The 27,119-nt window shown below is 34.2% G+C and overlaps 1 protein-coding gene across 1 annotated transcript in view; it reads left to right on the top strand.

Annotated features, from left to right (window-relative positions):
* Positions 1-10,485: 10,485 nt before the first annotated feature.
* LOC150104781 (uncharacterized) overlaps positions 10,486-27,119 on the top strand; it is a 124,180-nt gene continuing 107,546 nt past the window's right edge. The window contains exon 1 of the mRNA XM_090395629.1: positions 10,486-10,585. Within this exon, the coding sequence (XP_090251755.1) occupies positions 10,511-10,585 (75 nt within the window). The 5' untranslated portion in view covers positions 10,486-10,510. The remainder of the gene's footprint in view (positions 10,586-27,119) is intronic.

Below are 27,119 nucleotides of genomic sequence, written 5' to 3' on the forward strand. Positions count from 1 at the left end.
TACTTTTATTTTCTGTCTTTCTCTCAATTATATGAGGATCTGATTTATTTCCCGCTCTTTTTGTCACGTTTCTAGAGCGTATGTTTCGATCCTTACACTTTTCGATATTATATATTGATTATTTCTATTTCTGTTAACCTTTTTCCATTTAACAGAAAGTTTCAGCGTGAAATATACTAGTGCAGTAATGATCGGTATCTGCATCAGATTTTCTATAAATATAGACCTTTCTTACACGTCTTGTGCCTCTTGTTCACGATTACATGGTGTAATTGGTTGGTTGTTTATTGTTTTATCTGAGGAGAACCAAGTTTGTTTATGAATATTTCTTATGGGACAGCATGTGCTACTAACTGTAAATCCTCTGGAGAATGAAACGTTGAGCGCTCTAGTCACATCGTCGTGCAGACTATCTGGACCAACTGGTGGTCTATTTTTTTTTTCGTTTCCTATTTGGAAATTAAAGTCATTACTCATTAATTAATTTTATACAATGCCCAGGTAAAGAATCGTATATCCTGTCTAGTTCTTCATAAAATTTATCTTTGACACCGTCATACTTATCTTCTGTTGGTGCCTAACCATTGACAACTTCAATATCAGAAAACAAGATGCAGATACGAGTATAACAAGGTTGATAATCTAGTCTGAAAATGTTCACACATGGGCAGATGCTATAATGTACCATAATATCCATTTAGCCTTCTCCGTTAAGTCAGTTTTGACGACTTTAGGTTGGAAAGACAGCAATTCGAATCTCGTCTAGGAGGCAAAGATTACACTGGCCAACGCAATTTTTGCTGATTTTTATATGAGACTTGTTTTTTACTAATTTGGGTAAGCTGATTTCGAATACAAACCCATTTTTCTCTATCACGTCAGGGTTTTCCTCTATGGCATTTTCTTTTTGCTAACTTATAAGTTTTTGATAGTTTTAAGGAGGCAGTACTATTTAGAGGATCAAAAAAATCGATTTTTTAATATTATTTTCTGAAAGTATGTACTTTTAAAAATCTGTTCCTAACTTTTTATCAAGAGCCTGTGTAGCTAAGTGGGTGTGGCGTTTGCACACCACGGCGCTTGGCCGCACGAAGGAAGACTTCGTTTCGAGTCTAGTCGGCGACTAGAGGAAATTTTTCTAAGCTTTTTTCGACCGGTTCCCGAGTTAGTTGATCTCTGGCACGGGCAAGCGTGTTTTTCCTCCCGGAAACTCAAGAAAATCGACCGTAGAACCCAGATTATTTCAGACATTAAATATATTGTGTTAGGGACCACGAGATGGCGGCACATTTGAGCCGTCTCTCTTCACTGTGTACCGCTTAATTAGTGATAGTCTTGGGCCATCTATCTCTGATTGGTACCAGTGGAGATTGAATTGCCCACTTAGTCTCCAAAAGTTAGATAGGGCTAAATGGCCTCGCCTATTCCCGTATACGGGAATAAAATGGCGTTAGCTGATTTTTTTTTTAACTTTTTATCAAGAAATTCGAAAAATTCCCGAAGATATAGCCTATTATTCAAAGCCGTGCGCAGATCAGAATCGGAGCGCTCACCGCTCTCGCTTGTTAGTAAACGTCCTTTATAAATTGGCACGGCTATTTCACTGGAATGAGCAACTGGCCGAATTGCTGAGTCGAGATTTGGATAGACAATTTTTTTTCTTATTCTTCTTATTATAACCAAAGTCTGAACTAAACAAAAATAGCAATCATCTACGTGATTTTTCGGTTCACGCCAAATCATTGGAATGCAAAAGCTAATTTTTGGCGTTTTCCCTTGCTCCACTGTCGTAAATTTTCTACACATGACTTACACACTTTATTTGGAGCCCATGACTTGTCCTGATCTGCAATTTTTACGTCAAAGTATGCAAAGTACACTTCTTAACGAAATCAGTGATATTTGTCCTTTTGACTGGGAACAGTAAAGCTGCCACAAATGTAGCAGAAGGAATCTACACTATTGACACAATTTCGAGTAGTAGACATGATGTATTTTCTTCACTGCCGACTAACATGCAATTAACAAAACAAAAAAAAAACCAGAGACTTTATTGAAACATTATAAGCGCTCATCATACTTTCACGATCGATTAACGATTGACTGATTTCGATCGCTCTTTGTCCACTATGACGCATATAGCATTCATTTGTTTTAGGCAGTTGTCATCGCCTACTTTTCATCACCTAAATGTATTAGGTCGGTTATCGGCCTCTCTCGCATTCAAAGCGCCAGTACGTACCGTTGTTTTTACGCATTTATTCATTTACTAACAAGCGAGAGCGGTGAGTGCTCCGATTCTGATCTGCGCACCGCTTTGAATAATAGGCTATATCTTCGGGAATTTTTCGAATTTCTTGATAAAAAGTTAGGAACAGATTTTTAAAAGTACATACTTTCAGAAAATAATATTAAAAAATCGATTTTTTTGATCCTCTAAATAGTACTGTCTCCTTAAAACTATCAAAAACTTACAAATTAGCAAAAAGAAAATGCCATAGAGGAAAAATCTGACGTGATAGAGAAAAATTGGTTTGATATTTGAAATCAGCGCACCCAAATTAGCAAAAAACAAGTGTCAGATCATAATCAGCAGGAAAAAAAAATTTTTTTTTGTTGGCCAGTGTTATTTATCCGGGATTTTCAATTGAAGGATGACTAAACCAGTCTCCTTCAGAGGTGATAAGGTTTTTGATTCACGGGAAATGGAATTTCCCATGAATTAAACGGGAAATTCCATTCAAACGGAATTAAACGGGAAACGGGCCAGGACTCATCTTATTTCATCTCATCTTCCTCTCCCTCTTTTATCTTGCGATGTCGAGGTTTATTAATCATCGGACCTCAAACCGTTCACAGGATAAGGTGGTCAGTCCTATGCCCCGGTGTATCCTATCCGTAGTGTTGAGTTCTCAGGGCCGGTTTGCCTGCTTTGAGGGATGAAAACCCCCAGGATAAACTGGGGGAAAAAACCTGCTGTCCACGCCCAAGACCGGCTAACTTGGCTATGGCTGAGGAAAATCCTTCAGCTCCCCACGTCACCGACAGGAATCGAGCCTAGGACACTCTTTCCACAGGCATATGGTTGCGAAGCGCACAGCCACTAGGCTAACAGACCAGGACAACACTCGAAATTTAGATACAAATTATGCTTTGTAAGCGCCATAGGACTAACTACCTTATTCTAAATTATGGTTACGAAATACAAGGATTACTAGAAAATAGTGGGCGGTTAAGGGACTGGAACCTAAAGAAGAAGAAATGATGATGAAATCTCATACCATTTCCAAGTCTTCATGATATGTTTCATTGTAGAATATTGATCTGTTATTTCACTTTAAGGTTTAAGATCTTGATATTTGCAATTTGCTATTTCATCAATAACTCATTGAAGAGAGCCAGATTATGCAAAGTGTTTATATTCCATGTTCTAACTTGAAGCCCATTAGCCAGTTCCGTTCGGCTGCCATTGTGAACAGTGCAGTTTGTCAACTCAGTGGATGGTTCCGCAATTCAATTTTTTAACATAAGATGCCTAGTCAGCCCATTGTAATCACTCTAACTTGTAGGAATAGAGTGTGTCTCTCTTAGGATGTTCCCTATCCTTTGAACAGTCCGTCATAGAAGGTCCTACCGGTATGTTACAGCCGACATAGTTCTCTGAATCACTGGGATGCGCAAATCCTTCAATCACGATAAGTTGGAGACATACCATCCGACAGGTTTCATACATACATACATACTATAAATAAATTTACACTTCAATTAATTCTGAATAAATAAATTATAAATATCATTTAAACTTTAAATTTTTATCAGGATTTCTGAATAATTAATAAATATTCTTATAAGTTTTTAAAACGCATTTCTATATTTTATCAAACCTCTTAGATCTAGCACAGTATTAAAAATGAAGTTCAAATGAAAATAGTGCATGTTAGCTTCAATCGATAGAAGTATTAAGAAATATCATCTACAGTTTTTTGAAAATGGAGTTTACTCGTAGTGAACAAAACACACAAGATATGACAAAAACAGCAACCATAACGAAAAGTGGCATTAACGTTGCTTTGACAATATGCTTGCCGCAACCAGTCACACATGTTTAAATAAATTAATTAAATTAATATATGGGATAGAAATGTAAGCCTCGTTGAAACTTTGGGAAGTTCACTGTACTAAAACAAGCCCACGCAATGATGTCTACACTGCATGATACCGATGTGAACTACGGGAAAACAAACATGGTTTTACTCGTGGCAACGAAATGTGAGGTTGGAAAGCAGCCGTCGGAAAGTGTATTTGACATCAACAAGTGATCGTAATTAATGATCTCTCATGGTGCTAATGGCCCTTCGGAGCCAATAAACAAACACTTCATTGGTTCCAGCTGAAGTCTGCAACAGAAATTTTCGTTTTACAGAGCATACGATTACAATCGCTTCACTATCAGACTGCAAAGAGTGATTAATGTTACAATTCGATAATCGTCAACTACATATTTTAATTGTCAACAGAAAGTCGAAAACTTCATTGATGCTTTTCTAGGAGAAGATGCAATATACCTACTACGCAGCTACTTTTTTAAGCGACAGAAAGGATTGTATGAGTTTCATGCAAGTTTGAAATTGCGAACTGAAAACTTCTGAAGTCTAACTAGGAAAAGGGCGCTTCAAATAAGTATTTAAAATCAAGATAGGAATATCAAAATTTACTGCATTTTTTTACATTTTGGGTACACCTTTCGATAAACATATTTCCAAAAGTCTTTCTCATTACTGCTTTTAAGAAATGATCGCATTACGATTTAGTAATTTTGTTTTCAAGTAACAGATTGTCCACGTGAAGAATCATGGACAATCACAGTAATTTTGTTTTCTGCGCAGAAGTCGGCTTTAAATAGATGAAGATATATTCAACGAATATCATCAGTTTTCTTTTTAAATTATAAATCGACTATTTAATGTCGATCACGACCAAAATAAAGTCATGATCAACCAGTAGATCGCGATTGATTTGTTTTCTACTACAGATATATACACTAACGAACATTTGTTGTTATGCTTACTAATAACAGTTATTAGTTATTTACTAATAATACCGTAGTTAATTCGTAAACTGTCTTTTCAATGTAAACAAAAAAAGTACTTCATTTATAGATCACCTCCCATTTAAAGAAGCCATAATACTAAACACTTCCTCTATTTCTATTGTCTTTCTTTTCCCCTATTTACTTCACATCTGATAAAACAAAACTCTCCTGTGCATCAAAACTACTGTATCCAACATTTGATGTTCTCTTATACCGAATGACGTGCTGTCAACATTGTGTGATATGACTCAACGATGGTAGTACATCTTTACACTCGCGCTGACACAAACAAGATCAAGCGGATGGCTTGATGTAAAGTTATACCACACGGTCACTTTTACACAATAGAGAGAGAAAGTTGCTCTATGGTGTAGCTGGCGTGATTTAAACTAAACAACACAGTTTTGCTAAATGATTCCCGCTTCCTCATTTGAAAGTCCAATGAATGGACTGTGCGATACTTTACTTGAGCTGACCAAATATTCACGGGATGTTTGCGGATCAAGTTTCTGGACGACTAGCACATAATGTGGCGCATAATTCTAAAATCAGTATCCGGATAAATAAAGAAAGAAACAAACATTTCTTGTATAACTGCCAAGCTATGAACTGTATGAATAAATGTACAATTTTCGACCGATATAACAGTAAAATTTATTTGGTTAGTTTGATCAATTATTCTGGAATCAACTAAGACTACGAGCCTATTGTGTCTGTCAATTGGGTGTGTTCTTTCTGACGAATTTGTCTGTTCTGCGTGATGAAAAACCAGAGTTTACTTGAAAAAATAAACAGTAAAACGGATATTATACTGATCGTAACTTGCAGCAGTTATCCAATTTTTAACAGAATAATAATATATTTATTTTAATATGTATTTATCGAGATGACTTATCAACCTTATATAAAATATAAACAGACAAATAGAGATAAATATGATATTAATATATTCTTAATTTTTTTTTTTTTTGCTTCATATAAGATTCTCTCCAACTCTCTGCAATGAAAACAGAATTTTTTTCTCTCAAAGACTGTAAAAGATGACATTATAGCTATAAAATGTGAAAAATTTAAAGAGAAAAAAAGTTAAAAAGCACATAGCAAAGTATTTGTTTGTTTTCTTCGAGGTCTTATGCTTTGGCAGGTTTTCGAAGAAATTCGAAATCAGACAACAGTCTGTCAGATTTTATTTATTTGAAAGCAACTCTGAAAAACAAAGAAATACAAGAGTAATTTTATTATTCACTGAGCATCACTTCATATATCTTAAATATAGTTGTGAAATGTCAACAGAATTATGTGCACTTTATTTAATATTAAACGTTTTTAGCAAGGGTTTCTTAATGAGAGTTTTAAAGTGATAAAATCGGTTTGATTCTTAGTAAGCTTCTGTGGATGTTAAGTTAAAAAATAAAATGTATGCTAAGAAATCTCCAAGTCTCGAAATTTAAAAATTATTTTTAAACATCATAGAGTAAAGTAGCAGAAAAAAGACTATTCTAGAGAATACTTATCTGTGTTATACATTTATTTGCGAGTTCACTTAGCAGAAATAATAAAGACTTGTTAGAAGAATGGATTAGAGGATCAAGTGGGCAAAATTGCCAAACTTTGTATTTATTTGTATTTGTATTTATATCTATTTTTATTTATCCGTCAGATAAATAGTTTGTCCGTCAGATGTGCCAAAAAATTTCTTGCTTTTGGCACATCTGAACATTCACGTTTTTTAATTCAATTAAGTTTGAAAAATACAAATTTTCTTAGAATGGTATACAGTTTTAACAAATGCCACTTTGGATTATGCAGTGGAAAGATAATTTGATCACCAATCTTATGTATTTTTAAGATCGTTTTAGGTGCTGTACAATACTAGTGTGTATATAGCACATAAAAGACGCAAGAATTCTTAATTCTATGTGAAAACAGGTGCTCATAAAGTACGTACATTAGATATAAATCTGAAATGAAACCATAAATAACAACACTTCAATACGAATGGCATTCGCTCAACACGTACGATTTTATCGATACCTTTATTTCTGTGTTTTCATTATTACCAAGAGTGTTCATATGCTAGCAAGTTGTAAAGTTCTTTAACCACCGAAATCACGAACGTTTTCTTTTGTCAATAAGAGATAGTAAGAATGCTTTGTAGTCGCTTCATTAATGTGGAACCAGGAGAAATTTCTGATAAAAAAAAATAGTATCCTGGTGTCTCAGTAGCCGATAACCACAAACTTGCATACGTACTTCGGAATATTCTGAAAGCGAGTTTCGTGTAGCTCCCAATGTTAGACATTAAAAACAAATTAAACAAACAAAAAAAAAACTAAGCTTCATAGTTCATAGTATGGGAGATCCCCTCCCCCGGGTTTACTAATGTATAGGCTTAAGATTAATGGGTTATTTATTAATTAAAACTTCTTAAATTTCAAAGAGTAACAAATAAGACATAGTGGATAATTTGAAAATCAGGATGATGGTGAGATTTAGTGCAGTATTTCAAATTAAGACAAAAAATAATGTGAGAAACATTGTGGAACGTGAAAACCAAGCAAGGATATATCCAAAAAGTAGGAGGAATGCATACATGCATGAAATAAAAGTAAGAAGGCAAGATATTTAGAAATCATGGTTTTAACAAAAATGAAGCAAGAAACTAAAAATCGGTAGAAAAAACATGGACCATCCAGCAGTATAAATTACTGGCAAGTTTCCGCCACACACGGTCTTTGATACTGCTACCTGATTATGTTTAAGTACAAGATTTTAGTTTTTTAACTCACATTTTCTTAAAATTCATAACCTCTAAATTCACTGGCCTCTCGTTTTATTTGTGATTTTATTTCAAACTTTTGATATATCCGTGCTAACATATTTGTATTTCACGTTCCATATTTTTTCTCAATCTCACATAATTTTTGTCATAATCTGTAATCCTGGACTAAATATCACATTCATCCTGATTTTCAAATGATCCACGTATGTCTGATTTGTTATTCTCTGAAATTTGAAAATTTTTCAGGAAAAAACAATCCATTACTCTTAAGCCTAAAGTGGAAGCTTTATTAATATTTGGCTTTTTTGTTAAATTACTACATACCATTATGAAGCTTGCAATATGTGTTCTGTTATTTTATCTATTGATGATGTAATACCCCATCTCATATATGATACCATGTAATATGCTCAAGTTTCGAGATTTGAAAATATATTAACCCTTACAAGGAAAGGAATCTGGGAGGATATCCCAGATTTGTAACTGGTACAGTGAATCATTTGGTTCAAGTAAAATCATCAGTAAGATAAGTGCGATGTAAAATAAAAGTATTTATTGTTGAATTTAGTTATTTTTTTTTTTACCTTTCTAGATGTTTAATTAGTTAAACAAACATATACCTTACAACGACAATTTTCCAGTTGTGACCTGTCGTCATAATGGACCTGGTATATTTATCATATTTATCATACTAGTATATTTATCATCTATTGTATATCTATTTATCCCTTCCATCTAATTCAGACGGGTTGGGTCTCCTCCTAATGAGGAGTCACGGCGAAATAATCCAGCCGGCACGCCACTCTTCTGCTGCATCCCTATTGGAGGTATTCATGACTGTAGTCTGTGTGTATTCACAGGGCCGGTTTGCTTGCTTGAGGGATGAAATACTCAAAGATTTATTTTTGTTTAATGCTCTACTTGCATTATAGGACAAAAATGTGTATTATATAAACAGGAAACATTGCACAGCAAAAGGTTTGTCTTATGCACGAATTCTATTAATTTGTGTTTATTTTGGTACTGATTACAAATAATTTCTTCATCCATTACCCATTCTCCCATCCCCTAGAAAATGGCAAAACGTTCCATTAAAACTGATGGCACTATATGAACAATTTACGTGTAAAGACAGCCATTATATCTTTAATATTTCGATACCGTGACAATTAAGGATTGGCGGAATTTTGTTCCGGGTGAGAAGAGGGTTTTTAATGAGCCTCTAGTAACTACTTGACTCAGAAATACTGTAGATTGTGAAGAACACCACAACTTTTAGCAACAAAGGAAATGAAATAGAAAATCAGCGTCAGCATGTATGACATCTAAGTCAGTTTGTCCGAAACTTTAGGTAACGTAAAATATGACAAATATGTTAATACTCTGAAAGAGATGTTAAGTTACTATAAATCCATAGGTTATATGTCGTTATGAAAAGGGACACTCCCGAGATTCTGCATTTTTCCACCACAAACTTAGGTGCAGTTATAGTGGGTAACGCGAAAGGTTCCATCAAGACTGAAAAAAAAAATAATAAAACAATAATTACTTGTATTTAAAATTAGACAATTAAGGTTTTAGTTTTTATTACAATTTTATCTGTATATATGCCGTTTTTGTTCTACTTACTTTAAAACGGGCAGGTCGAGATATTCTATACTTAGAGTATTAGAATTCAGTGCACCAGAATTTATAAAAATCACATGTTGCTTAAAGGAATCCAAACTTTTTTTTGAAAGGTTTTAAACTTGTCGGTTGTACGGTGTTATTTTACAGCTAGTAATATTGACGTTTTTATATTCCTATACAATCACAATTATTCATTAAAATATTTTCTATTGCGCTGTAATTTCATTATTCATATCAAAGCGTTTCCCGTGAAGTCTTAACAAATAAAATTAAGTTCTTAAATCGCAACACTAAATCAATTCGAAGATGGTCAAGAACACCGTTTCCGCTTTCTCAATAGATTATCGTTATTTCTAAGTACGTGGTAGCAATAGATTTCTTACATAAATTGTGGTAAAAGCAAATATATCAGCGATAAAGAGCGAACAGACAGCGATATGCCTCATTATACTACTTCCGTGATTACCGTTCGTGACAAAGTAAATGTATACCTACACAGTGCATTCCAAGTCAAAACAGCTTTATAGCTGACTAGGCAATGAGTAGTGATAAAAAAAAATCCATAAATTTTACTTCTGAGAGAACTAACAGGCAATATCTCGCTCAGTTAGAATATCCCAATGAAAATTTTACAATCTGGATTTCCTGACGCTCACCAAAGAGTTTGATAGACTAGAATATCTCAGATTGTGCACTCTCTCTCTCTCTCTCTCTCTCTCTCTCTCTCTCTCTTTCATCTTCAGGCACACCTCTAACACACATGCTCCACCAAGATGCATGAGTTGATTCAACTTTATCCAGCTGGAAACCAGGAAAACTATCGAAGGTGAATATTGATCATCCCTACTGTGCTAACACTGAGAGCGAGAGTACGACGCTCCTCTCACTCCTTGCTCCCTTGTATCTCAGGGTGGAGCAACAGTCTGAGGGTGACAGCCTGCCGGCATGGACAGGACTACTGTTATTTTGCTAGGTTGGCGTACCGCGCGTGGAATGTGAACTTTGAAATGGCCATCCTGACCTCGTGTTGCTGTTGGAAGTCTGTGAAGCGAGGGAGTTTTGCCAGCGGCCTGTTCACATTGGTAAGTAGTACTTATACCTTTGCTTTAATAATTTATCTGCTCTAGATTTCAAATTCTTGCAAAAACACACACACACACACACACACACACACACACACAAATTCGCAAATTTCTGTAAGAATTTTATTTTTCGATGTACAAACAGACTGAAATTAAAAATGTTAATTATATAGCAATGTGGAAGTCTAAATGTAGCCAGTGATATCGAGATATAACGAAAATATCAACAAGAAATGCATTTCTCTGTTTCGTAGTAGACTTTATAATGGGAAACATTTCCTATTAAAATTAAAGTCTCAAATACAACTTTCATTCATATGCAAGTTTTGCTTTCGTTTATTGTTACTATGAAAAGCAATACTTCATTAGTCTCTATGTTTTTTTTTAATCCTTAATTCTGATTTGCTTATTTTTTTACTCCTTTTTTGTCATGTATATGTTAATTATATGTTTTAAGTTTCAACCGAATACTTTCTTTTAGTTTCGCCAATTTACACGCTACTATATTATTTCATGTTTCATTAAGGTAGCACAGTTACGAGGACGACTCGAGTTACCCTTTGGCTGGAAAGAACTAGCTTCGAATCCTATCTTTGGCTCGAACCTTTTTTGTCTGTTAATTGCATGCATTTTCTGGCTGCTGTGTCTGTTTACACAGATAAATAAAAATAAAATAATAAAAAACCCTGCTAAGGTCGTCATGCGAAAACGAAGCCAAACGAAAACCAAAAACAATTACGAGTCCGACTATGCCAGCAGTGTCCTGTCGAACACTGTCATAACCGGACTTGTCTCTATTATTTTGAAAGTTCATTCAACGAAATTAACAATTAAATTAATTGTCATGCAGCATCTTTTAAAGAAAAGTAAACAAAAATTATACACGAAAAGATCGAGAAAGCAGTGAAATATATATTTAACCACCTTTTCATAGCTCATTTAGAAATAAACGTCGAAAAATTGAGATTTCACTTTTAGCGCATTTTTATGCTTGCAATTTTTGCTGTTTTTCTTCTGATTCAGAAGAAATTTGTGACAAAATGCTCTCCACTGGAGTTCTTCAGAATACAAGATATGTCTCCTCCAGTCGTTTCGCATTTCAAACCTGTTTACTTATTTACTTAAAATGTTTACTTAAATAAATTCGCAATTTTACGTATAGGCCATAGATATTTAAATATCTATGACCCGATGTTTGGAACAACTGGCCCGGTTGTTCTAAAATATCGGGAGATAAAAGAAAGCTCAATACAATTGTTCTGTCTGCAACATGTATGGCAAGAAAAACTGATGATATGAAGTAATCAGGACTAGAACAAACACTTTGTGCCTCATAACTATAGAAGGTGAACAGCAGAATAAAATACCACTGCACAGAGGTTGTTACACGTTGAAGAAATAAAAGTTTCTCATGAAGTTGTTGCAGATTTTTTCAGTGCTAGACCAAGAAATCTTATTTACTGAAGTGTACCCCCATCTATGAAGAAACTGCCAATCTAATTTTGGATAGAACACATTCGTCCCCCTCCCCCCAAAAAAATGAAGAATTTACTGGAGAATTTCAGTCACGTCTTCTTATATTCGTGTCTATTAATGAAATGCCGAACTTGCATTTCGTACGTAAAAAAAAAACAAAAAACGTTCATGGCTTTATCGAGCAACCAGTAAACAAATGCTGGATTCGAGCCGTCTCTAGCTAGAAAAAGGCCAATGGATTTTTCAGCGAGCTAAATTACTCTTTATGGCAAATTGGCACATCTCTAGCTGCATATCCCAGTTGTTCCTTCCCGACAATTTTTACATCTGCTTCTTTAGAAGAGCAGGATTCCCCCCCCCCCCCTACTCTTTCTAAATGCCCTTTGAGTTATCTGAACCAACGAGGAGGATGCAATCAAGACAACAACACCACATTAAATAGCTATTCATTCATAACGTCGTGTGGTCACTCCCGTACCTCTTCTGCTAGAAGTCAGAGTCGCAGATTCCCTGTCCACACAGTGTTAGCAGGACAATCACCAGCACCCATACCAAGGAATTCGAACCCGCAGCCTCTTGGCTGGAGAGCAGATACTCTAACTACTCGGCCAACCGGGAGCGGTGCACGTGAAATCAGGAAAAAAAAAATCAGCTAACGCCTTTTTATTCCCGCATATAGGGAGTAGGCGAGGCCGTTATTATTATTATTTATATAATCAAGAAATGTATTACTTATTTCAGGAACTAAGGCACGTAAATGACAGAAATAACATACTTCAGTTAAGTGAATTATTTCTGCCAGCAAAGTGAGTTAATTGGTCATCTGTCTGTTTTTCAGGATGAAAAATCGAAATTTCGGAGAGAAACAAAAAAAAAAAAAAAAAGCTATCACCCTCGTCTGAGACTGGTTAACTCACCTTCCGTCGAGAAGGCTTAAAAATGTCCCCTCACCTTTCAAGAATTCGAATCAAAGTCTTTCCAACGGGCACGCGTTTTCTTACAGTATTACCAATTGGTCAACATATCACGGAACTGACAACAGCAGTTTCATTAGCATATTAGCAATGAACAAATTAAAAAGAAAAAAAAATGCGACGGTCTCTCCTAAAAGATTTGCTTGTAGCGAGTTCTTTCTCTGACTACGCTAGTAATTTTTCACAGAAAAAGTTCACTGATATATCGTGGAGATTGGAGAAGTATAGCATTTAATTTTTTTAAGCAACTAAATGTCAAAATTAACTGCAAAAACCAGTAGAAGATCGCGAGCTTGAGATAATTTTGTACGCCAACTCTTTCAGTATTTTCATTCTGCTGCATGTAGTTCCGTTAGTATTTTTCTACTATGTAATAACGGAAAGTTGCATTCATTAATGGAAAAAAAATCAAGAACTGCTCAACCAATGTTTGAGGAAAAGGAAACGTGGTTGCCATCTGAGCGTTTTCACTTTTTATAAATTGTCCGAAGAACTGCAGCTTTCAATAAGCATTACTTTATGTCCCGCATAAAGATAAGATTACGTTGCATGTCTTTCCGTAAAAACTAACAGAAAATAAGGAAGTGGGATGGAAAGTGAGGAAAAATTGAGGGCAAAGAATAGTGGTTGCGATAAAAATAACCAATAGTCGGAATGCGGTAGCAATACAGGACATGAAAAATCGACTCTTGTAGTGACGATTTACTCCATCTGCTGGTTTATGTGTGGAGAGATTCACTCAAGGAAGTATTTAATAACAATGCATCAAAACATCAGAAAGTAGCTATAAATGTCGCGCTTCTTCCGGGACACTTCAACCACTTTTTCACCGTCTTTGGACTTCGGATATCAGAGTCAACATATATGAAAATATTATATATTTCAGAAAACAGTTCATTCCCATTTAATAAATCTTCGTATATGTACAATTCATCAAAAATTACTGACTAAATTTAGTCATATACTGTATCATAATTGTATTTTAACGATAGTACAACATTGAAGCAACAATGCTTCAATGTTGCATTATCATTACTTTTTTATTAAGTGCTCATACAGAAATAGTAGAAATTTGCTCATAGAAATTAGGGTTCGTTCTCTCGAAAACAGACAAAACAGCAGAAGAACAAAGCAATTAGCAAGCACAATAATGTACTCAACTCATCGCTTTGCTAATCCTGATGTAATCTTTTCTTCTTCATGATAATAACAGGCGACAAGCGATCCTGTTATACTAATCAAGAATCAGCGTGTAATTTAATAACTCAGACTAAATAACAAAAGAAATTACTCTATCAATAAATATGTAAGTTTAGATTAGTGAACTGCATGTGACTTTCACGAAATTTTATTTAGTGAACAACCAAAAGTAGCTCAACGGAATTTAAATTCAATGGGATGAAACTAACGAAGATGAAAGTGCTCAGACTTCGCACTCTTGCTGATTGATCACGTTTAAGCTTTAATTAAAGACTTGAGTAGTCATCTCATATTTAGCATATTACAGTATTAGAATGAAAAAGCAAAAATATATACAACACGAAATATTCGTAGTCTCAATACTTAAATTTTCACAGACGAGCAACGGATAAATAACTGATCTCATGGTCTTAGCTGCCTTGACGTTCACCCTAAACAACTAATCTAAAATTTAATTTTTCTGACAGAACACAGCGTTTATAATTGCCACCCACCCACCCACCCACACACAAAATGAACAAATCTGACGGAGAAAGCCCCAGAGATAACTCAAATTCTTTCTCCTCGCAATTTGGCATTATTCTCTCCCCTCCCCCCCCCCGAACAAACATATTTTTCATATTCTCTCAACCATACTCTTCACATATCTTACTTATTTTCCACATAATTCTTCGTTTTGCCCAGATTTCGTTATATATCCTTATTGTGGTTTGGTTTTCACATTTACCTTCCAACTGCTGTTAACAGTATTCAAAAAAATCCAAGGTCATATTTTCTTTATGTCGTAATCTATATGTTTTGAAATCAGAGTCTTCTAAAACAGAACCGCATATTAACACGAAAAAAATAAAGAAATATGCTGTTCTAGAGCCTTTGAGCCATTTAGAATGTGATAACCAGTATTCTATTTTAAACAATATCAACGACCAGCATTGTTGTTGTTGTAGGATGCAGTGTGTCAGGGGAATTTTTTTTCTTGAAAAAGTTTAAAAACACATTGTATCCAGCAGCAATGCTGATTAAAATATTTTTTGAAAAATAATTATCATTTAATCCTACAATAACGCTGTTGTTGATAATGTCTACAATGGAGCACTGATTGCACATTCTATCTATGGCGTATAGGAACATTGAGAAAGCATAATTTCTTCTTCGGGAAAATCCTTCGTTCGTTTTATTACTTTGCGATTCTGATGCTATCAAATGCACACCAAGAAAGAAGCAAGTGACATAGGTATAATACAATGAAATACGTTCAGAAAAAAAATATAGAAAACCTCTAAAACCTTGGGAATAACTGAAATGTCACCCAGAGATTTCTGCAGTCATTTTGACACGTGCATTATTTACTGCTCATTTTGTAGGCTTGAGTTTTCTAGTGTTTTCTTTACATATGCATTTTTTATTATTACTGTAAGTTTACTGTACACTTGAGATTACTGAAAAAAGCGAAAACGAAATCGAAAGTGAAATTTATTGAACTTAGAAATTCCCTTCATCGCTTTTGCTTTCACGAGTAATACTATCGTAACGAAGAAAATGTAGTCAGAAATGAAATAAAAAAAGGATATTCATTCAGTAAAAAAACATACCAGTTGAGACAGGAAAATCAAAAAAATAATAAGTAATTACGTCTGCCAGTAATTTTGACAATGTGTGCGATTGATTTAAATGTAGAACCATAATGTAGTCAGTTACCGTAAAGATATCAACGTAATATAATCTTGAAAAGATAGTATATGTTTGACCAAAAACGGACATCCCCAGACAGAAAACCGTAAATTATTGGAGTAAAATAATTTTTTGTAACTATTTCAAGATTTCTAAACTTTGTTTCGTTTTTTTTTTTAATTTTTTTTAGAAAGTATTCAGATATCTGACTGGACAACTAGTGATACAAACGCATGTCGAATGTGCATATAACCTAAGCAAGTATCTATATATGACTGGAAACGCCCCTCCTCCTCACCTCATTGTATGCATATTAGCGAGCTGTAAATGAATGTAGATCTAGGATAATCAGAATGCCTAACTAGATAGTTATCATGTTTGTTTTCCTATGGAACAAGTGAACGTATAACGAAGTATAGCTCTATCACCCTGAAAGCCTGGTTGAGGGGGGGAAAGGTTTAGTGACAATGGTCATTACTGAACCATCAATTGTTTTCTATGATATTGATGTTGTGGTCAGCAAACAAATACCAGTCTTCCTTTGCTTTAGACAGATTTCTTCTAATCTTTGTCTGGTTTTTAATATACACTTGTCCACTTTCATTGCTTTCTGAGTCTACTTTGACTTGTAACGTCGTTTGAAATATGAAATATTTCATAATATTTGCCTTTGATGCCGTTACTACAGGATCAAAGGTGAATTGTAAACCATACTAAGTTCTATGTTTTGCAATTTCGTTTTCATACACAAAGAGCACATTTCAATATTCTATTTCTTTAGTCTTCAGAGCTATAAAACCATACTAGACATATAATAGCATTTCATTAATCTATATCTAATTTGAGAGCCCAATTTGTATCTGGAAGTAGTGTACTCTGCATAAACATGGATGCAAAACGCGACCGAACTGAGTTCGAAACCTGTTGTTCAGAGGTTTCGAACTCAGTTCGGTCGCCGTTTGCATCCATATTTATGCAGATACACTACTTCGAAAGAAGTCAACGGACATCCCCCCCCCCCCACGAGCATGGTACATCGCGCCATGTAACAAGTCCCGTGTTTATAATCAGTATAAATTGGAGGATTGTGATGCTACCCAGTCAGTCCAACTGAGTCTGGGTGAAATGGCTACGAGAAGGGAAGAGTTTGAAAGAGGCGTTGTGATAGGATGTCATGTTTCAGGCCTATCTGTTCGTCAAATTGTTGACAAATTGGATCATCTTACCAGGTCATCAATTTGAAACTTAAACTTCATCGCTACATTTCAACTTCTGGGTTTAAAATCAGCAGCTTTTAAACCTATTTAAACAAGATATCTATAAAAAATGAGTATTTTATTATTCTCGGACGATGTCTACACTTATATGATTTCTAAAATAACAGGAATGAAAGATTTAAGACATATTTCCTGTTAAATCACAGCACATAGCTAATAATTTAATTAATTAAACTTCTAAAGGTTAGCGTTTCCAATCATATAGTTTGATAATCGAGAAAACATATAAAAATCCACATTTGCCTGCGAAACAAGGCAAACTAAAATGTTAGCATTATGAAACTGAGACCTCACGAAGTGATCGCAATGGGATGACTTAGCAAAAGGCGCGAACTTTGGCACGATTTTTTTAGTTCTGCATTTAACAGACTAGGTCTCCAAGTCTATAGAAGTCTATATTTATTTCGACTTTTATTAGTTTTTATGGGTTTTTCAGTAACTTAAGCGGACTCTGCAAACTATTGGTTCTTCTTATAGGTCAAGCAGAAACCCAAAATGCGTGTATTAGCTCATGACGAAAGTTATATTCAAAAGTTTCCTATGCACTGGGAATCGAAATCCGAATAACGAGCCTTGAAAGGCTTCATTAAGAGATATTAATGAAATAAAATTACCCAGTCAGATAAAACCGCTGTTTGTTTTAAATAAAAAAACATATTTCTGAGATGGTTAGCAAGCAACAGTTTAATAAGTGTTTCAAAATGAAAATGCTCATCTCAGGATTTACAAAAATAAAAATCAATTATTCCTGTGCTATTTCCATAGATGTTCACTTTGTGCGCCGAGTAGGTCTACAATTAGAAAATATTAAAAAAAAAAGACTAAATTGCCGTTCAGATGCCCACTACAATTATTTTTTCCTGCAATCAACGACTTTTTCAAATATTTCGAAGTAATAATTAAAAAAAAAAAAAAGAGACGATGTTATTTGCCGCACGACTAAAAATCCATATTTAATCAAATCACATTTTCTTACTATGGAACCTCCTAAGAATTATGTTTACGACGCCATCACTGCTCTTCAAATAGTCATTAACTGAAATGCATGTTTTAATCCTAAAGACAATAACAGCAACTATTATTTCTTAACAAGTGCCACCATTAAGCCACATTTTATTTCTAACTTCAATTCGAAAAAAGAGCGAAAAATTAACGAAAGCGTATGTTTGCATATGTAAATAGAAGCGTCTCAGCTACGATTAGTTATCTGGTGAGGAACAACCTAGTGTCTAACTGTCGTTAGACAAAAGCTTTTTCTCTGAACCTTAACATTTCGTAACGCAGTTTTAGTAAAATTGCCGCGTATCTGAATAATGTCAAAAAATGATAAGATTTGTATTCTTTTCTCGTATTTCAATTATTTGCATATTCAATTATTTTAGCTAGTGGTGGTTTAAGAAACACTAGATTTTTTTGGTCAAACATATACTATCTTTTCAAGATTATATTACATTATAATTATGCGAGCTTCTGTAGTCAGTCTCTGGTCATCGACCTGGAAAGGCCTGGTTCGATTTTAGTTGTAATGCAAGATGAACCTTTATATAAGAAATTTTTCAACTGGTGAGTCAGGTGAGTCATGTTTCATAATGACAGAAGTGTTCCTTCGCAAACTGGAAAACTAGTCCCACTAACACATTTACAGGCGAACACCCTATCCTAACAAAAGTCACATAGATGGAACTAAGCAATATATATGCAAATTTTGTGGTTTGTAAAATGAGGTCAGCAGTTCTCGAAGTTATTTCGATCTTGTATGCCGAACAATGAGTAAACGAAAAGAGTGAACAACTCTTTCTGTGAACAACTGTCGGAGAGGTAAATGATAGTCAGATGTCTTTGGAATAAATGTCTGTATACGCGATGTCTGGAATTAAGAATAGAATTTCTAGTCCACAAATGGCAACGCGATGAAGAAATGGAAATCCATAAGTGACCTGATCCCAAAATACAACCAGGTAGGACAAAAATACGATGATAGGAGATGGCACTCCTCGAGAAGGCCTCAGTACCTCATCTCACTATAAGATCCCAGGAAATTAGTTTTGGAGACAGTAACCATAAGCAATCCCATAAGGGTTTCCACGACACTAACAGCAATCCATGAATTTTCAAGAAAAATCTGCAGTCCACAAATATTTGTTAACGCACATACATGTCGATTAGCATTTGGTCTCACGGAGCAACGGATTGATTGCAGTGCTATTTAACCCGATGGAGGTGGTGTATGGTAAGGAAGCGGAAGATGGCTAGAAAACGTTTCTTATTTGCTTGCGATAGCCTAACAATGAAGTCTGAATGTAGAAGGGCAATGATGCAAGGTTGCTTCCCATAGTATAAAGTAGGTTCTTTAGTAGAAATATATGGAATGATGGATAGTATATAAAGTACCTGATGCTCTGCATTTTAGTGTGTCTTACGTCGTGATAATTTCATAGTATCGTTATCATACTTACCAGCACGATAACATTCCATTTCATAAAGCAATGATGGTAAATAGGTATAACATTTGAAGGGAATAATACCATTGGTAAACTGCAGTAAAAGTACAGAGTTCGAATGTATAACTGGAATGTATTATTAGAGAATGGCCAAAACAGTTCTCTTCATTAATGAAACTTAATGTTTTATGTGAGGAGTGGAGCACGATGCCAGTGCCTTGCCACACTAGAAATTAGCAGAAAATCTTTCACAACGTACCGAAGCAATTATTACGGCCAAAGAAAGAACAATAACTTCTATTAATGAGGACGTTTCGTTTTTATTTGCATATGTTATGACTTTTTTGTAAGATAGCGTATACAGTACTTGCCAATATTTAACCAATAACACCGACCTCCAACAAGAATTAGTATAAAACAAAAGAGGAAGAAGATAATAATAACAATAATAATAATATGATGATGATGAAAAAAAACAACGACGTTATTTTTAAATTTTCGGATTTTTTTTAAACTGAGGCTGGGTTACCAATCTTAGCAGAATAGTTTTCTCCAAAATAAACCATACCTGCCTTGAGAACGTGCGCAAATGACAGGCATAACACACGAATGCCGCATAATCTTGGGGCCCCTATGTTGATCTCAAGCACCCCAAACTAATTGTTAAGGATGTATACGTAAAAAGAAATTTTTCAATAAGAATTAATATAACAGAGGCAGATGCGTTAGTTGACCTGAATTCATGTAATTATACATAATCTAATTTATCTGTATTGCAATATATGATCGTTTTCTTTCATATCCAATTAAAAGTGCCAAAATATTTTAAAAACTGTCATAGAAATAAATCCTGTATAGTGTAATAAATTCTGTGCTTAAGACTAACCTGGTACAAAAACAAACTCGACATGAAGTTTACGATCTCTAGCTCTACCAACGCTACTATGTGGAAATAAAATTTGGACAAGAAAACAAGATAAGCAAAGATTAGTAGCAACTGAAGTAGAATTTATAAGTAAAACAGCAAAACATATTCTATTTGAGCATAAAAGAAATTAAGAAACAATGAACGAATAAACTAGCAACCAATAATAGAGAAAAAAATAAATATTATTGGATGGGATATGTTAAAAGAAAGCAAATGGAAAAATTATCCAAACAAGTTGTTCATTATAAACTATCAAGAAAAAGAAGACCATGTCGTCCATTGCACGTGATTTCTGAGGCCAGAACATGTCTAATCCTTGAACAGCATGATGACGATGATGATAAATCTTGTATACATATATATATTAAAAACATAAAAATATGATTATACTTATAACTGCGGTATTATCCAAAACGTTATCTGAACAGTAGCTAGAACGACGAACATATATATATATACACACACATATACATACAACATATTCATTAACCGCGTGTCTCTGCACACGGTGACTAACGTCAGAATAATAAACAAAAGTCAGTAACATACATATCCCTAACAGTCCGAAAGTTATCGGAAGGAAGTTTTCCAAGGGGAAAAAAAAAAAAAAAAGGTAGAACTGGATAAAGATCACAGTTAGCAAAACGATATTATATTATCGGCTACGTCACTCGAATATAACTGAATTCTTGTACTCTGGGAAGCATATCGGTAGTCGATTGATAGATGCTACTGCCCATACATTAAAAATGTTCTTAACAAAATACTTCACCTTGTTTTTCCATTGCGAAAAAAATCATAACGAGGAGTTCAAATTTTTGAACTGTTCATTATGAATTATTACGTATTATGTAAGTTGTGATTTCAGATTCACTTCCCAAATTAGAGAAGCAAGTAAGCCACTCCTTCAAGTCGCTTACGAATTTAATTATTTTCTATTATATTAAATGATAAATTAATGTGACTCACCAAACTGGTGAGTCCAGATGTTTGTCGTAAATGCAATTTTATTGTTATTATTATTTTAATTGATTTTCACTTTTTATTAATTTGCATTTATTATTGATTCGATTTTCATATTTCTAAGAACACAGGCTAAAACTAAGTTGACACTGTCAGTGGAGGACAGGGAGATTCCCGGACTCCAACCATAAATAAACTGTGGAACATGTCTTAAATTTGTACAATGCTTGTAATAAAATAAAATAAAAAAAGTCAAGAGAATATTTCATCGACATACAGAAAATAACTAGGGCTATATAACATACTAGTACTGTACACAGATGGCGAACCTATGGTACGCATAGCAGAGGTGGCACGTCTGAGAATTTTGCTGGCACGTCAACGATTTACAGGTGATATCCTTTTATACGCTTACTAGGGCCCCCCCTCTGGCGCGTACGGCGCCCTCCCCCGTGTTCCGGACTGTTAGGCCAGTTCTCCTTGAATTCTGATGACTTCAATTTCGAAGACTCGAAAGGGGATTCCGCCCCCCCCGTCACCTACGGCGCCCATCTCCCCGAGTTCCAGACTGATAGGCCGGTTCTCCCCTGAGTTTCAAAACATTTAAAATAACTTGAAAAAAACGTGATACAAAAAACGTTACACAAAAAGGCTTATCATTTTTGTGTAACGTACAAGTTAAATTTTGTTTTACACGAGAGAGCAGCTATGAAGACGTGCATATGATTGGTGCGGTATTAACAAAAGATCACGCAACTCAAAGACAAAGGCAACCAACAATTGTTGAGTTGAAATGCTAATTCTCTTCAACCGAATTCCATAACATCTGAAACTGTCATAACAACATTCGCTATATATTTCTTAGTTTTAACACATTCACGACGGATAATACTTATAACTGCGGAAGGAAGGGGTGTCGTTTATCGTTCCGACGGAACTTCTCATTGCCGGCTGGCTTAACTCACATAGTTTCAACCCTTGGTTGAATTTTATTACTGCTTGTTTGCTTTTGATCTGGCAGGCGAACTCACACGCATTATATGTATAGTGACCATATTTTTTTGTTGAAAATGAAGGACAAATCAGAAACTGTTTCATAATAAATACATAAAAAAAGAGGTTGCGTTTATTTGTTTCACTAAAACTAAAAAGCTTTATAACGTTTATTGTAAAATATAAGCATATACATAGCATTTTAAACAATCATATTATTACTTAAAAAAATTTAATTTTGATACATTTCACAAGAATGAACTTTTTTTTATTAAACAGGTTAGTGTTTTAAAAATTCATAAAACTGTATACAATTCATGTCAAAGTTGCATTTGGTATAAATGCATGCTTTCAATGTTTCGATTTTTAACTGTTTTTTTCCACTGGTCCACATATTGTTCACTAATGAAAATACTCGTTCAGTGGGGACACTGGATCCAGGAAGATATAAGCAAAATTCAACGATTTTTAAAATGTTTTTAAAAGATGCATGTTTATCTGCGAAATATTTAAAAATTTCAACCCATCTACATCGGCAGGTCTCGTCATTTTGTCGCCATTCTTCGATCTTTTCACTGGTGACATAACTTTTAATACACGAAACTTCAGCAAATAGTTCGCCATCATTTATGTTTAAGTTCCAGTGACTGGAAGTGAACAAAACACTTTCCTCGATCTTCGCCCGCAGAGGGATTTCTAGTAGTAGGACCCATTCAAATACTTCCATTTCGACGAAACAGCTGTCCCAGTTATTTAAATAATCAATGCAGGTTTGGTAAAATTTATGAATTGCATCTTTAAATATGTTCGCATCAATATTCAATTTACTATTTCAAAATGGCCATTTTAGAAAAAATAAAATAAATAAATCTGAAGGAAAGAGCAGTGAAATAAAGGACTGTCCTCCTCTTAAATAAAGGACGTATGGTCACCGTAATTATATGGCATGTTTCAATTCGTGGTAGAATTTTATTTGAAGTTAGTCTTTGTGATCTGTCATAATGACATCGAGAATTTCAAATGCAATAAAACACTTATTTCATGTAATTGAAAAATTGGACAATAGATTTTAGTTAGATACTGCGTTTAAGTGCAACATATGGTTTTGCTTGAGTCTATACAACATAGTTTCTGTGGGAGTGGAAAATAATAGTGCAATTAGAGACAACTGGAATAAAAACTGCTGTACATAATGAATCACACTATTTGTTGAGAAATATATTACACAGACTGCAAAAGCCTGTGTACCTTATAATGGCTTGTTGGGGAGGGCATGTTGTTACCGGGGGGAGCGAATTACTATCGCCTCGACGTGAATATGTTTAAACATTTTTCGTGTGCGAGGTAATATGCAAAACTTTTTAATGTCTTTTTTCGTAAAGTAAAATCAGGGGTGCGAGTTATACGCAAGGGCATATTATATTCGAGCGTTTTGCTGACAAGCGTTTCGCTGAAGTTGACATCCTTCTGCTGCTTCCCCTGCTCAGCTGACTTCTATGGTGAGTTACAATGCATAAAAGTTTTCTCACTACCGATTTCTTTTTTTTTTTTCAGACCAACATCATTAAAATCAATTTAATAATACAATAATCAATATTACACTGAATAATATTATAAATTTATATATAAATATTATAAATTAAATAAAATATTATTTATAAAATTATAATTATTTATAAAATATTATATAATATTATTAATTAATTTTTCCTCTACTAAAAACTGCCCAGCACGTCAGCAACTTGATTTGTAAATTTTTGGCACGCGCCGGCACGACATCAACTCAATTTGTAAGCTTTTGGCACGCGCACATAAAAAGGTTCGCCACCACTGTATACCCACTTACAACACTTACTTATATACCCACTTCACGAAACCAGTTTTTAACGGTTTTGTGAAGTTTCGCATTCCGGGGAGGACCCAGATTGGCTGTTTGTAACGAAGTAACTTGAATGGACTGAGCGAGTTTTTTTTTTTTTTTTAACTCCAAAAATTGGATTTTCCTTCTACAAAGTACGCAGACTGGTTTGTTATTTTCGGCAATATGGAATTGCCGAAAATAACAAACCAAGAAGAAAAAGATTTAACTCCATCCTAGTCAAATTAAGCTTATGAAGAGAAAATTACTTGGCCAAACTGTGCCAGTGGACGACCTAATTAAAATTTTTAAAATACAGCTGCAAAAAGATATATGCGCTACTACCGCAAATTCTCAGTATAATTAGTCCAATATTCCAAGTATACCTTGGTACTAATAACAGCATCAATGAAGGAAGTACACAGAGTGAAGTACTTTTTTTTGTACTTAAATAAAAAAACGCATTTTATGAGTCAAACATTTCGTGATAAACATGAATTTAAACGACCTTCTTGAGGTACACGCAGTAATAGTATCGCTTAATCACCTATAGAGTGGGATGCAATTATTAATACCGCTGAACTTAACAGAAATTACCAATCATCCTGCCAGACCAAGATTAATTAATTCGAGCGAGTTTTAATATTAAGACTGAGCGAAATAGCATATCACTTTTCATAGGCTGATTGTGAATGAATTTATTGCATAAGAGATCACTGAACTTGAACGAAAAGTGCAGCACATGTTGCTGAAAATTATTATTATATTTTTCTTTGAAACAAACCTAAATATTGGTACGAACTAAACTGCATTTATCCATTTATACTTTTGGTGTGAAATTTCGCAACCTTCATTCATTGGCGAGTGAAAGTTGTTTATGAAATGTACTTACGTCTATGCAGTTGATGAGTGAATGGATATTAGTATAGTTCGATGCTGGGCTGTACATACAACTTTCTAATGCTTTCTAGGACATAGTGCAAGTACACGCGAGGGATGGGGAGAACAACTTTTTTTTAAAAAAAATTGAAATTTATTAACACTCAAGAAGTAATATAAATAAAAATATACAATAGCGATGCAAAAAGTATTTAGAATACAAGTGAATAGTAGATAGTAAAAAGCAATACTGCATATGTAAAAATATCCTACAATTACTGTTCAAACGGTAATAGAGACTGATAGTTTAAATAAAAGACTTAGGAATAAAGAACAGAAAACGGCAATAGATTAGAAAGAACTACAATGAGAGTAACCAAATGCCGTAGCCATATCGGTTACTATAAAAATACAATGTTAGCGATACAGTCACTAAAAAATTCAATTACTGTATCTATGAGGGTAGGTACATGAATGCATACAAAAAATAATTGGGACATAATATATAACATTCAAAGTAATTTTCTGTAATATGCGTTTAAAATAAAAGTCAGCACTGAGTCCCATGAGGACTCAGTGCTGACCAAGTCTCTTGATACTTTTCTAAACTTGTAACCTGATGTTACAGATTTTTTTCCCGTTACGCAATTTATTGTAACTACTTGTTGCTAAGTGCTCAAAAGATTTGTGAAAAATTTCTTTCTTTGCCTTGGGAACTACCAGCAAATTCTGACAACAGCGTAAACCATATTCTAAATTATATATATAGAAAAATTTATGATGTTATTTCTTACATATAACATAATTATATAGACAAAGTTTCTGTAATGGCAAAATGGCTAACAAGTCACCAGTTAAAGATCCCTAATTTCAACACACAGCAAAATTACAGGCTATATTCGTATCCTGTTTCGTAACGGGATCTGAACGATTAGCTAATTAGGTAGCAGGAGAAACAGAGTAAAGAAGGAGGAGATGTATTTGTAAATTTATTCGCTATTATTATATGAGTATGATGTCATTATTTTCTAGTTCAATCCATTTCCATTGAGTATCCCTACTGGAACCTCATAAATATCAACAACAAAACATATTTCAATTTGGTCACTTGTAAGAAACTAATATACCCTGATGAGCATACATTATGAAGTTGAATGATTTAATGACGCCATTACTATTTTTAGTAAGAACCAATCACTGTTCTTACTAAAAGATTTCAAAGCCATTTCGAAAAAGTGGACTACATTTTGTTCGTTCAGTTCAGATGCTTGCACATCAACTGATTTCATCTCAAAGGTTTTAACATCAGAAAACATTTCAGACAGAATCCTTTTTTTTCTTAAAGATTCAAATTAAGATATTTTCTTAATTTGAATCTTTAAGAAAATAAAGGATCTTCCACTTAATGGTTATTTAAGCTCGGAAATGAAAAAAAAAAATCTTTTAATAGTACATTTACCGAATCACCTCACTGCCAAGTAAGTTAGCAACATTACCATTCTATTTTGTTCAAAAGGTTTGAACTCATGGTGGATGAAAGCAATGAGTTGAATATAATACGCTACTGAAAGAACTTCCATAACATCCTTAGATGAAATACAAATTTTGCACTGCAATACCTCACGATAAATGATGTAGTGAATAAAAAATCATTGGTGTTTCAGAGCTAACTTGCATGACTTCCTCGTGAATTAAATCTACGCTACCAGACTTAAAACCAAATGTATAGAATTTCTACCATCGTCTGTTGTTATAATGTTCATTTTTTTAATCCAGTTCTAAAAGAAGCTAGCATTTCCTTTACTTTCAGGAACAAATCAATACTACTGGTAGTCCTTTCAAAGTATAATAAACTATAGAGGTCTTTATAAACG

This window comes from Typopeltis vanoorti, chromosome 7 (assembly GCF_054136105.1).
Source record: "Typopeltis vanoorti isolate ZY-2024b chromosome 7, IOZ_Tvanoo_1.0, whole genome shotgun sequence".
NCBI classification, from domain to species: domain Eukaryota; kingdom Metazoa; phylum Arthropoda; class Arachnida; order Uropygi; family Thelyphonidae; genus Typopeltis; species Typopeltis vanoorti.